This window comes from Daucus carota, chromosome 4, assembly GCF_001625215.2.
Source record: "Daucus carota subsp. sativus chromosome 4, DH1 v3.0, whole genome shotgun sequence".
Classification (NCBI taxonomy): domain Eukaryota; kingdom Viridiplantae; phylum Streptophyta; class Magnoliopsida; order Apiales; family Apiaceae; genus Daucus; species Daucus carota.
In genome coordinates, this window is record NC_030384.2 from 44,404,550 (window position 1) to 44,417,653 (window position 13,104).

Here is a 13,104-nt window from a genome sequence, read left to right on the forward strand (position 1 = left end):
CTCTGAATCCTTCCGGTGTACAAATACGAGAATGCGGCCTATTTATTTTGATTACACCTCCCTCTTCTCTTATCATCTCAACTCTCTCTTCCTTTAACACACACACACACACACACCATTAACCGACCTTCTTTCTGTTTCCGAGGTATTATTACATTGATTCTGGTTATAAATTCATGGGCTTCTGTTGAGATTCCTCTGAGTATATTACATGCCTTTATTACTGTTCTATTTATTACTCCATAACTTCATACGTGTGTGTATTTATGTTGTTTTTTTTTATTACAGAGATGTTAGTGCAATGTATTGAGGATGGCTTTTAATGTGTTATTGGCACTATGACACACACACACATGTTTGATATCAAATTTTGAGTATTGTTTTTAAGGGTTTTGAAAGTTTGTTTTATCATGATTCAAGATCTTGCGAGTTGGGTTATGTTTTGATATCTTATTGTTTGTGTTGTTTAGGAATCTTGAGTTGGGAGATTGCTTCTTATCTATGGTGAGTTCAACTGAGTTTGTTGTAAGAAATTTAAGGAGAAACATCATTGTGTTTGTCTTGTATTCATTAAAGAGATGTTGTTTTTGTTCTGATCTAAGTTGCTGGGATTTGTTATCAGGGAGAAGCTCCAGCCTCTTTAATCGATAATCTGCAGGGGGGTTACACTAATGTGTTTGATCTGAAATCGAAAGGCAGCCAGACAGCAACACTTATTGGGACCAAAACAGTATGTTGATTAATTCCCTTGCTTTTAATTAAGACTAATGTGCTGATCACTATTTCTTTTTGACTTATCTTGTGCTCTTCATTAGTATGTGATTGGTTGGAGTAATGATCAAGAAGAATCGTTTGGAGTTCGTATATTCGATAAATGTACTAATGAATGGTAAGTTTATACTACAGCTATATTGCTGCTGTTACCTAGCAGATACTTCAGTGTGTAGCAGGGATTTGGGGGGTTCTAACCTTTTCGTGTACATTTAGGGTGATTCCTACTGTTCTGGGAACAAAACCAAAGCCATTCAAGGGGCACTTGGCTGTGCTTTTAGGTCAAGATCGGATTTTAGTTGTGAAGGAAAACTCAAGTTTTGATGACTGCATATGGTTTCTTGAGGTTGGTATTTAAATTTGTGAAAACTTCTGTAACATTGTGTATTACTGGTTATTTGTAGTAGTTGAGGCATAGACCTATTATGGGGCAACAAGGGCAATAAAGATATGTTGTATCACTTTGGGACTGTTCTTTGAACTTGCTTATATTATAAATCATCACCGACATAATTCTAGTAGCACAGTATAATTAGTATTCTTTGTTATAATGCTAGGTGGACACAGAGTATATAAAACAGCAGAAAAAGAAATTAGCAACTCCTGTGGTTGCTTGGAGTCGGGGAGTTATTGGTGCTGCCGAGAAGCCTGTTGTTATCAGTGGCCCTTCTGGAGTGGGCAAAGGCACATTGATAAACAAACTGATGAAAGACTTTCCAGCCATGTTTGGGTTCTCGGTGAGCCATACAACCCGTGCTCCGAGGGAGGGGGAGAAGAACCATGTCCATTATCATTTCACTGATCGTACTGTTATGGAGCAAGAGATAAAGGATGGGAAGTTTCTTGAGTTTGCTTCTGTGCATGGAAATTTGTATGGAACTAGTACAGAAGCAGTTGACGCAGTTGCTGATGCTGGGAAGGTATATATACTAAACACAATTTCCTTCTTATCCTCTGATTCAGCATCCTTGTAAGATAAAACCATGTGTTTATGCATATCTTATCTTGTGCAAAACTAATTGTATGAATCTCATTAGTCTTAATAGTAGGCACAGTGTAAATGTTACTCACCTTAGTAAATTACTCTGGGATATATGTAGAATGTGAATCACTATCTTGGACATCTATGGAAATGGAAGATCTGCTGATAGAGCGTGATCTAAATAACTTATTACAATCCTGCTTTGAAGATATTCTGTTTATGGAATTTTGTTAAAACCGAATTGATAATACAGTGGTAAGCTAGTAACTATAACAGGACCAGATGACTACGAACTTTGTATATATCTAGAGACAATCTGGTGTCAAAGCATTACCATAGGTTGGTGGTCTCTATGCTTTTCTGCAATAGAAGATGAATAGCTGACCTGAAAAACTGTATACATCCGTCCTAGCTTAAGTATCTAAACATCCCTCCTAGCTTAAGTATCACATGGCAATTGTAACAAAGTGATATAGCATAGAGGCAACACAGTCTAATTCATCTTCCAGTTAAATGAGAAAAAAATTGTGAACAAAGAGATAGATTGGAGTCTGGCTTGTGGTCTGAAATTTGTTGCTATTGCATCAATAAAATATTTTACATGTATGAAATTGTTTCTCATCAAGTTAAGGTAATGTAGCGTATTTATTTAATGTAGAGATGCATCCTTGACATTGATGTTCAAGGGGCAAGGTGCATGAGGGATAGTCATCTTGAAGCAATATTCATCTTTGTATGCCCTCCCTCATCTGAGGAGCTTGAGAAGCGCCTTCGCGCAAGGTGACCTCAGTTGAAGTTAGAACTTAGCGATCTCACCTTATCCTCTTGTTAATACTGATTGTATTCCTGATCTAAACAGGGGGACTGAGATGGAGGAACAAATCCAAAAGCGACTACGAAATGCTAAGACTGAGCTTGAAAAAGGAAGAGAGCCGGGTCTATTTGATTATATGCTGGTAAATGATGACTTTAACACTTGCTATGAGAATCTTAAGGTAATTCCTTGTTCTACCTGCCTTCCTGAGTATCTAGTATCAACTATCAAGTAGGTGAAATTAGTTCTCTAATACATCTGAAGAGTATCTGATTATTCCCATTTATTCAGAAACTCTTGGGTCTTGATGAAGCTGTTAATGGAAATTCTTGTCATTCACGTAAGTGGCACTCGAATTTTCACCAAAACTTATTCCATTGGATTGTTTTTATAATGAAACCTCGCATATATGTTTTTAATTTTAGCATCGGAGATGGGGTATTTGCCTCTGGTCCATTCAGCATCAAAAAGTGATGAAAAGATTCTAATAGCTAGTGAAACCGGAGGACTGGAAAAAGCCTCCCAGAACAGGTATGCAATTGCATAATCGTGTCTGTTGCCTGATTGCATACCTAAACGATATAAAGACATTTATATGTTTAATCCTTTTGTATCGTAGAATTGTGCTGGATCTGTCTTCTATCAAAGGAGGTGCACCGGCTCGGACAAGAGGTCTTAATATGTATTTTGCTTAAGTTCTTGTTGGCCCAACCATAGATGAAAAGCGGAGCTGATGATTCTCAGTCTCAGGCTTACCTAATAGTAGCTAACTTGGTTGACTGCAGTCTGCAATCTTCTTAATTAATTTATGTACCATTTTTTTTTTAATGTTTCAAAGACGGCACGACTACGAAGCAAAAGGATCTTTGACCATGTAGCTTAATTAGAATGTTTGAATGGTTATTTAAAAATGATGATCTTTGTTTGAGCAATCATATTGGTTGTAGGTACTTGTCAGCTGTAATGGGAAAAATATTATGACAAAAAATATATAAATAATTATGAAAAATACATGTTGAACCAAGGGATGGGGCTGAATAAGCAGAGTATCATAAATATATTGGCCGAGACAAAAGATGTATTCTAAGCTTGACTTGACTGGGTCATGAATGTTAGTTTAATGAAGAAGTTTAGGTCAATCAACATGTCTCTCTGTTTTGTCAAAGTTGGTGGCGGAAGCTGGAGTACCGGTGCATAGATTTGATATGTACCCCACTCTTAATCGGACTAGGTTCTTTGACTTTTTTCTAGGTTCTTTGACTTTTTTGTTACTCTAAATAGTTGGTCAATGAAATCATTTTCTTTTTAAGGATATCATGTGAGCTACTATGATATGGGTCCAGGGATTCTGGCATACGTATGTCAGGGAGCTGTTAACCAACAATCAGTTTTCTGACCGTTGGATGCATATACAGCGGTCCGGATTAAAACAAAAGTTTAATATGTCTACCTGTCCAGTGCTAAAAAAGCGCTGGACGCTAGGTTATAATCCTGACAACTGGATATGCATCCAACGGCCGTAAAGCTGTGTGCCGCGTAAACTCTCACTGACATATGTATGCCAGGGACCAGCTCCCCTATGATATAAGCTGAAATGCTTTTTTCATCAAGAACGGATTTATGATTATTTTTTTAGAAAATATCAAGTACGTTTTCAAAAAGTAAGTATATATTTTCAAATTTTGTAAAATATTTTTATAATTCTATAAAATTTAGAATCGTGAAAGCATATCTAAAAGATTTTCATAGTATTCGTCCATGTTTTTCATAGGATTCGTCGATCGTCCTTGGTCGGGCTATAAAGAGTTGCTCGATTGTGGGCTTATTATCGGACTTCGGCCCATGGCTTGTTATCAAACTTTAGTCCATGAACTAATAAGCCGGTGAGAAACAAGTGGTGATAGTTTCTCTCTAATCTAATGAAGTAAAATAGCAGATAGGAATACATGCAACTTAATGGATTAAAAAAAAAACAATGAAGCGTGAGATCTAAGTTTAAAATGATCAAGGGAAAATAGAGCCCCATTATTTCATAAGAGATATTGAGTTAATATAGTAATCAAGGTGATAATAATTGGTCTCAATTCCGACAAGGTTTTATGAAAATCGGATATTGATTGAATCTCAACTAAAAAAGTCCAAAAATTAGTAAAAAGTTTCAAGCTAAAATTGGCAAATATTGAGGTAGTTGCCGGTTGAACTTTTGGTCTATATAGTAGATATAGAAAATTTTGCTCACGAAAGTGTCTTATATTATATTTTAATAATTAATTATCAGTAACATATATCCAATTGAAAAATGATTATTAGTAATATATGTTCAATGAAAAAAAATGTTGGACAAGAAAAATCCTAAAATGAGACCGTTTTTTGCAGAATAACATTTAACACCTTCCATGTTTATCAAAAATCTAGGCTAAACCATCCATCGATTTTTCTCCCGGACCTGTATCTTCTATTGCATATCAAATATTGTTTCATTTTGTAATATAAAGCACCGTCAAGGCTGTGGGCTGTGGCACACCATATGAGAATATATGCACAATTGACAATTGCATGATGCATGAGGCTTCTGCACATGCATTACATTAAACATACCATATACTTGTAATTTCTTAGCTTCCAAAAATTACGTAAATGCATCATGTGAAATACAACAAACAGAACACTACACGTTATGCGAGTACATGCGTCCCTACGTGCAGTGGCTTACTGGCTTTGCCAAAAGGGCCCCTCAATTTATTTGTCTAATTTCACAAGCACTTAAATGTTTTGCATATATATATTCGTGTCAAGAAATATGAATCCTATTTTCATGTTGTCTGGAATAATCTTTCATCGCAATCTGTCCTTCATCAGATTCTGTGTGTGAGATCATAATCTTAAATTGTATTATTGTTTTAGCCTTCATTAGAAACAGATTGTTCCTTCAATACACTGTAATACATATAGAGTGATTGGTCGTTTGTAATTTGTGTAAGAGCAATTATACATAGGTTTGTCTAGTGTGTGCCGGGCACATGCTAAGCACTACCATTTATAAAATTGGAGGGTTTTGATTGGTGTGGTTGTTGTAATTGCAGAGGGGTCCGTCATTATTAAAGAAGGTAAGCCAATAGATTCATCCAAATTCATAAATTTTGGTGCTTAGTGTGTGCCCATGGGCACATCATAGAAAAACGGTTATAGCATAAAACACATACTCATTGCATAGAATTTCAATCCTGCAAAATTCCCAGACAGTTTCACTGCTTTGCACATTTTGAGAGAACAAGTTGGAATAAGTATTTGCATTAATTAAGCAACAACACATCAAGAATTTATCAAGACAGATTCACTACTATGCAATCTGCAGTGGCTCAAAACCCCGTTTTAGCTGGGAGATGGACATGGCAGACTTCCGGTACTAAACAACTTAAATTAATATGGGACAAAATTGAGAAGATTACCGGTACTAATTGTTACACTTGCTTTATGACATGCCTTCTTGCTGCTTTCAAGTTGCAATTAGTTTCTGCCTACTATAAACAAGGTTAGTTCAAGTGAGAAAACAATGTTGCAGTTCCACTGAGACCTATGCTGCTGAATTTGATTCTGATGGCTCTTCTAATTCTTTTGGCTGTGGAGTTCGGGCAGCAAAAGGTGGTGGTGGTGAATCTACTCCCAAAGCGCTCTCTAGCACATTCAATACCTCTCCCATCGAAGGTCTCATGCGTTCATCAACTTGCAAGCACCAAAATGTGAGCCTCAGAGAACGCTCTAACTCATCTGTATCCACCCCACTACCCATTCTCTTGTCAACTATTCTGTCAAATTGAGATTCCGACCAGTGTTTGTAAGTGCACTCAACACTGTCTTGGTGTTCAAGTCCACCAATTAATGTTAACACTATCTTCCCAAAATCTCTAACATCCATCTCGGCACATCCACCATCAATTGACGCCTCCAAACAACCTAAACCATACTCAATTACTTTGACTTCTAGGCAATCATCTAAGAGAACGGTTTCACAATTTAAATTTCCATGACTTACAAACTCTCTGCACCCCGAGTGCAAGTAGGAAATGGTCTTTGCGACACTTATGCAGATGTTCATCCTCTTTCTCCAAGTCAGTCTAGTGCACATCTTGGGATCTTCTAAACACTTCAAAAGTGTTTTCGTCTTGGAGAACTCGTAAACCATATATCTATGACCTGATTCACAGCAATAGCCCTCCAGCTTCACAAGGTTTTTGTGATGAATGCTTCCTAAAACTAAAGCAGCACTCCGAAATTTCCTTTCCTCTAACGTTGCATTCAGGGCTATGACTACAACTGGCAGTTTGTTATGAAGCATTCCTTTAAACGTCATAGGTCCAACTTGATGTTTAAAATCCTCAGCAATTTCCCTGATTTCGAGGTACGGAAACATGGAAAAACTTTTTGGAAGAGGGCCTGAATAAGCTGAAGCAGCTTTAGGCCTGAATGAGTTCCTTATGAAGTAGAACCAAATGGCTACTCCAATCTGAAATATTAAAAAGGTGCCTATTGTTCCTCCAGTTGCTCCTATCAGACAAGGAATGCAAAACTTGTGTGATTGTTTTTGTTGAGAATTTTTTGCTGAGGGTGGTGGAGGTTTTGGGGATACTGGCAATACAGCGAGAGGATCTGAACATCTTTTAACAAAAGATGTGGAACTTACAGAGTCATCCAAGTAACCACTGATGTATCGAGTTTGCTTCAGCCGGCATTGTCCACTACCATCATTTGTGAAGGTAGAAGCAGTGCAAAGTGGGTTTTCCTGACATAAGTTTTTACATTGCAGCAAACTAGAATGCACAATTGTTTCGTTAGGTGGATAAACACCATAGAGGAAGGTGTGGTTATAGGCAAACATTGAGGAACCAGACCGACAATTATGTTGATATGGAACCAAACATTTCGCATTTACATCACTTGTCAGTGTAAATGGACATTTGCAAACTGCGGAGCCAGATGAGTTGTACAGACATAAACCATTAAGGCCACAGGTTGCAAAGACATTACACTGATCGCTAACAGCGTGCCACCCTGATCTCCAAGATCTTGCAGCTTCTATCCACGAGTATAGCCGAAGGTTCCCATCAACATCCAGCCTCAAAATTCGATATTTTACATCTGATTCATTATGATCATCACCATAAACTGACCAAACAGATTTAGAATTTTGGTCCAAAAGTTGAAGAGCTCCATCAGGACTAAGTACAGCTCTTAGAAATGACTCAGAGTGGCTTCCACTAGTCCAGTATACGATATCACTTTCCCATTTTAGTTGCAACTGCCCCAATTTGTTGAGTCTAAGACTGTAATAACTCGAAACAGAATTCCCACTTGCAGCTCGAAGAGTTTGGGAGGAGGATAAATTCTGACCTGGAAGAAGAGTATCTGATGGGGTGTCAAAGCTTTGCCAAACAATGTCATTCTGTCTGTTTAGCAGGACAAGGTTACCATTGTCACGAAGAACAGCTGAAGTAACAGATGAGTTGGCAGATTGGCTTGTCCAAGCAATTGCTCCTACCAAAGAATCAAACAGAACTAGTTCTCCCTTTTTAGTAAGCTCAAAATACGACCCTTCCCCAACTGTGAGGTCACCCCCTGCAATCCAAACTACCGTCTGTCCACTAGGAGGGACAGATAGTGAATTAAAATGGATGCCAGCACTATGCCCATTTGAGCGGTTATAGAATTTAACTGTGAAATCCCCATTGGAGGACACCCAATAGTTGTTTTCCCCTACAGAAATTCTTGAACCCAGTTGAATCTGTGATACTGCAACCCGAGAAAACAAGAACCCGAGACCGAGACATATCCATAGCAAAAAAAAGGGCCTCCCTCTCAAAATCATATTGAGATAGGACTAGGCTAATGGCAATCACTTTAGGCCTCTGCACTAACCAATCCCACAAGCCAAAATGGTTAGGTGAAATCAAGGATGACAGCCGTGTATACTACTGGAAAATCATATCTTACAAGCTTTACAATAATAACTTTGTTAAAGTGAAATTGGCAGCCAAAACTAAACTACTGAATCACATTATAATATTAGCGATTAGGTATGAATTGTTAAAAACTTTCATGCTCTAAAGTTCCGAGAAAACAAAATGTCAACCAGACAGGTCAATTGGCAAGTAGATATAAAGGGTAATGCGGAAAGTTGAATCAAGTGTTTGGTACCTGTAATGGCATTCAAATATGAAGCAGCCGTCCTGGAAATTCGACAACGCAATGCAATACCGGACGCTGCCCGGAAACATGTAATTTACATACAGGCCTACAAAATAATTGACATGTGAGAAATGAAGAATATGATGATTGAATAAACGGCATAAGACTTGAGCACTTAATTTGCTGGACCTCCACAAATCTAACTGTGAGCCACATAAATCAATATATATTTATTTCTTCTACTTCTTTTGTATATTAATCTGATTAAGTCATTAATGGAACTGGAAAAGAAACAAATGGGCCCGGGATTAGGCAACAAAACTCTCCAATACAATACAAGTCTATGCAATCGCTTTCAGAAATTAAAAGTGATAATTTTAAGCTTGCTCATCAGTGGATTAGAGTAATTAGTAGCTGATATTAAAAAAAATAAAGTAATCAAAGATATCTACACAGAGATATAAACAAAAACAACAAACATAAAGATACAGTGAAGCTGCCTCTAAAAAACAGTAAACACTTAAATGACAAGATGGGTTTGAGATTAAAGAAAGTTTTGAGAGCTCATGACTCAACAATTGCAAAAAGTTGAGTAAAAATGTGACCTGTATGAAGATAAATAAAGATTTTGAGTTTGTTATGAAGCAAATTGAAATGTTGCTGGACAAAGTATTGGCTTGCCTGAAAGAGGGCGTCACTTAATTAAGTTCTTGTGTTGAGTACATTGTGGTCGGAGAAGCTGACGGAGGTTCCGGATATGAGTTTCCGGTGAGGGAGTGTTTATACTTTATTATCTGTGAAGAGAGAGCAGGAGCTGAGTATTTTATTTTCGGTCCGAAAATGAGTTTGGTCTCATTTGGGTCTAGAGGAGTACTCCTATGAGTATGAAGTATCATTGGATTCTCCAGATTGCGCCTTTTTATACATTATTCATAGCCTTTTACAATAAAAAGATTCGGGGCTCGATTTTTCGGCAGATGTGTGGGTTCATCGATTATCTGAAAATCGGATTATCATTTATGAAAATCTGAATTCATGCTTAAATAAATTAAGATATCGTTATAATTTGATTTAAAAACTTATTTTTGATAAAAATATACTCTATTCTTAGCAGGTTCCTTAAAAATGTTATGAAATTATATTTTATAAAAGTGTCAAAATACGCGCAAACAATTAATTTAAATATCATGCTAAGACGAAGGAAGTATCATTAGTTAATGATCATATTTTATATATAATTATAAGTTTAGATTATGTTTGATATCGTGCATACAATTACTTTTTGTGAATAGCAATAAAAACTGTTTGATAAATTTAATTTTTTGAGTGAAATTATGTGTGTGAAACAGTAAGTCCTCGCTATTGTTTAAGAAACTTTTTTCCAATATTTATCGTGATTATCATAATCTCACTATCAAAACTAATTGTTTATATATTATATCTTAAAATAAGTGAATATCAGAAATAACAATAATTTTAAATTTTTAGAAGGATTTTTATTAGATGTTTATATCTTTATATGTATAAAGAAGTATTTATTTCAAAAAAAGTTATAAACTACATCTTTTTGAAAAAATGAGTTATTTAGATAAATAAGATAAGGACCCCGAATTGTGTGACAAGACACTCATCGTACGTGCACCAGTTGCTGTGTGATGCAAAGTCTTGTACAATATTTTTTCAAACAATAAAGAAAAAACCGCATATAAACTATGTCGGCTATTTTATGAAAACTATTATTCAATGTTGACATGTACATTATTGTTGGCTCACACCCTTTGAAATATATGTCGGGCTTAGGACAAGATATTAGACTTTGCGGTAGGGTTGTAATTCAGAAAATATCCGATATTCCTGCCCTGCTTTTAAATTACTTTTTGATAACTGTCTGAACAAATATTAGTTTATATTTTGAAACTGTTAAATATCTTAAGCTCGTCTCGTTCCAGTTGTCGAATAGTTCCATACATATAACACTGCGAGAGTGCAATAATCGGCATCAAAGATCGATCCGGCATCTGTTCTCTAGAATCATTAGATGAGGATTTTTTTAGTGCATTTCTTTGGGTAAATGTTTTAATGAAATACTTCATTTAGCACGAATTAATGACTTGTGTACAGGAGTAACATTCGTCAAGCAGTAGTTCTTTTCATTATCTGCGCATGGACGAGCAAAGTCATGTTAAATGACAGGGAGTTTGACAAATGAAGGGATAGAGATTCTGGAGGACAGAGGCTTGACGGATGATATAAGGTAAAATAATCACCTCGGAGAAATAAATATTCAACAGTTCGAAGACTCATTTTCCACGTAAATCGTACAAAATCTCGAGCAACTCCTGCTGCCGAGTAATTGTTCTCGACTGCATGGCAGCTGCACCGCTTCCTTTCTAACTTTCGACTTTATAAACCTGTAGCAAAAAAGAGTATACTACTAATCGTATTTTTGAAGAACGGGGATTAACGTTTTATCCGTAACTCGGTAAGAGAATGTCGAAGTTTTTAGCTTAATTAAAGTTATCATTTTTTGATATCCTCCTAAAATATAAAAGAATAGATACAATTTTATCAATTATATATTATTATATATCTTCGTGCTTGGTTGTAATTATTTTTATTTGAACATAATGAAAGTTTTGAGCGGCAGTTTTAATATCAAACGTGTTAAAATAATAATTTGATAATCGTACCATTTGGTTAGCACCCTCCCTCCGTCGAAGATGATGTGAATTATGCGATGCTCCGTTTCAGATATGTAATTAGTTGAAATGTTTTTAATCCGTTTTGTTAAAGTACGGTGTACTCGGGTTAAATAGAAACTACAAAAAGGATGAACAAAATGAAATGTGCATCAATGTGGTACTTCTCGGAGAAAATGTCATTTTTAATTGTAGCCGTTTGGAAAAGAAAACAGCTTGACTTGTCCTATGCAGGTGCAGTCCGGAAGATGCACGAGGGACACGTGTCTCCTCTAATATTTTTCTTTTAATATTTTTTCATCATTCTAAATTTTATAAAATTATAAAAATGCATCCAAAAATTTTAAAAATATATAAGTATTTTTTGAAAATTTGTTATGTGTCTCCTAACATTTATGTGCTAAATCCGGCCGGGTATTGTATCGTTGTACATATTGAGTTCCGTTAATGCAATGCACAATAACTATTTTGATACAAATCGGCGGTTCATGGATAAAATAAGGCTGATGTTACCAATACCAGGCTATTCAGCCCAGTAATTATATTACTATTTCTTTTTGCAACTTTGGCCTGTTAGGGCCCAATCGGGTATATATCTATTCTGTCAGCCCAGTTGTTGAAAAACCTGCATTCAAAAATCAAAACTCAGCAAAGTCAATTTGTCAACCAAATAAATATACCAACACGGCAACACATGTATTCGGCTCCAGTGATATCAGAATCATTGACTTTATTAACATGGACGAGAGTAATCCAACAGATTATATTGAAGATATTCCAAGCTTAAGATAAGGCCGTAGACTATATATTATGAAAAGAAGCCCCCTTTTTTTTTTTTTTTGCTAAATATGAAAAGATAGACTTGTAGCAACTTACCTACAGTGATACAGAGAAATAGTCGTATACTTTTAGCCATGTTGACATGTTTTACAAAAATCATATTTAATGATCTGTCTGGAAAAGTCTCGCAACAGCCTTCATCTCAAGCGTAGCCATTCAACCAAGTGGGCCTTTATCAAGTGTAGCATTATGGTTCATCAAGAATTAAGAATTCAGGACCACATACGAGGGAATAATTATTAAGGTAAGTGGTAACCGTTTCAATTACAGAGTTTTAAGTGTCACGCAATTGTGATTACAAGATATAGTACTTCACCACACAAACAAATCTAAACTAATGTTAGCTTGCATGAATTGGCTGCCAACAATGATGTACAAGGTTTTAAGCGATTGATTGATCATGGCAGTTGTGGTATTGATGCTATTGGACGCCAAAAGAGTTCCAGGCATATGGTTCTTGAGGATAGATACCCTTTGATTCTTGAGCTATCTGTAAGGGGAGTCAATCAGTCCTGTGGCCTTGCTAAAACTACTGCTCTTCACTGTGCTGCATCAAGTGGATGTTTGAAAGCTATGGTTCTGTAAAACTTCTTTTGTTTGCAGGCGCTGATTTTAAACCTATGCTCTTCGGCCTGCTGACATAATTGTTCCATCTCTTGTGTCCCAAAACCTGAAAATATTCCTTAAAGAGCTTCTTACACCTTGTTGTCCCGGCAGTTTACTCGATCTGAGGCAATCCCACCGGAAAGATAAACAAGATTTGTCTTGAATATAAGCAGCCAAATAATTCCACCAGTATAAGACCTTTTGGGAGG

The 13,104-nt window shown here is 36.3% G+C and overlaps 2 protein-coding genes across 3 annotated transcripts; one reads left to right on the forward strand and one right to left on the reverse strand.

The window, feature by feature from the left end:
* LOC108219541 (guanylate kinase 2) lies at positions 1-3,499 on the forward strand. Its single transcript, XM_017393036.2, has 11 exons — positions 1-145; positions 471-504; positions 623-730; positions 816-889; positions 988-1,117; positions 1,329-1,691; positions 2,412-2,533; positions 2,613-2,748; positions 2,859-2,907; positions 2,993-3,098; positions 3,187-3,499. Exons 2-11 carry the CDS (start codon positions 502-504, stop codon positions 3,260-3,262), a joined length of 1,167 nt encoding a protein of 388 aa, XP_017248525.1. The 5' UTR covers positions 1-145; positions 471-501; the 3' UTR covers positions 3,263-3,499.
* Positions 3,500-5,835: 2,336 nt separating this feature from the next.
* On the reverse strand, positions 5,836-9,663 carry LOC108219552 (G-type lectin S-receptor-like serine/threonine-protein kinase SD3-1). Of its 2 annotated transcripts, none has more exons than XM_017393054.2 (3): positions 9,432-9,663; positions 8,760-8,856; positions 5,836-8,475 (listed from the first exon to the last, which is right to left on the reverse strand). In XM_017393054.2, exon 3 carries the CDS (start codon positions 8,428-8,430, stop codon positions 6,142-6,144), a length of 2,289 nt encoding a protein of 762 aa, XP_017248543.1. In that variant the 5' UTR covers positions 8,431-8,475; positions 8,760-8,856; positions 9,432-9,663; the 3' UTR covers positions 5,836-6,141. The 2 variants fall into 2 exon arrangements, with proteins under 2 accessions (XP_017248543.1, XP_017248544.1); XM_017393055.2 differs by having other exon boundaries at positions 5,836-8,470; positions 9,432-9,603.
* Positions 9,664-13,104: the final 3,441 nt, after the last annotated feature.

What these genes read in the sequence shown, in the direction of transcription:
- LOC108219541 (XM_017393036.2), top strand. An exon ending in CACTTATTGGGACCAAAACA is followed by an intron (nt 731 to 815) that starts GTATGTTGATTA and finishes GCTCTTCATTAG; the next exon opens with TATGTGATTGGTTGGAGTAA. An exon ending in CAGTTGCTGATGCTGGGAAG is followed by an intron (nt 1,692 to 2,411) that starts GTATATATACTA and finishes TATTTAATGTAG; the next exon opens with AGATGCATCCTTGACATTGA.
- LOC108219552 (XM_017393054.2), bottom strand. Translation starts at nt 8,430, where the DNA reads ATGATTTTGAGAGGGAGGCCCTTTTTTTTGCTATGGATATGTCTCGGT.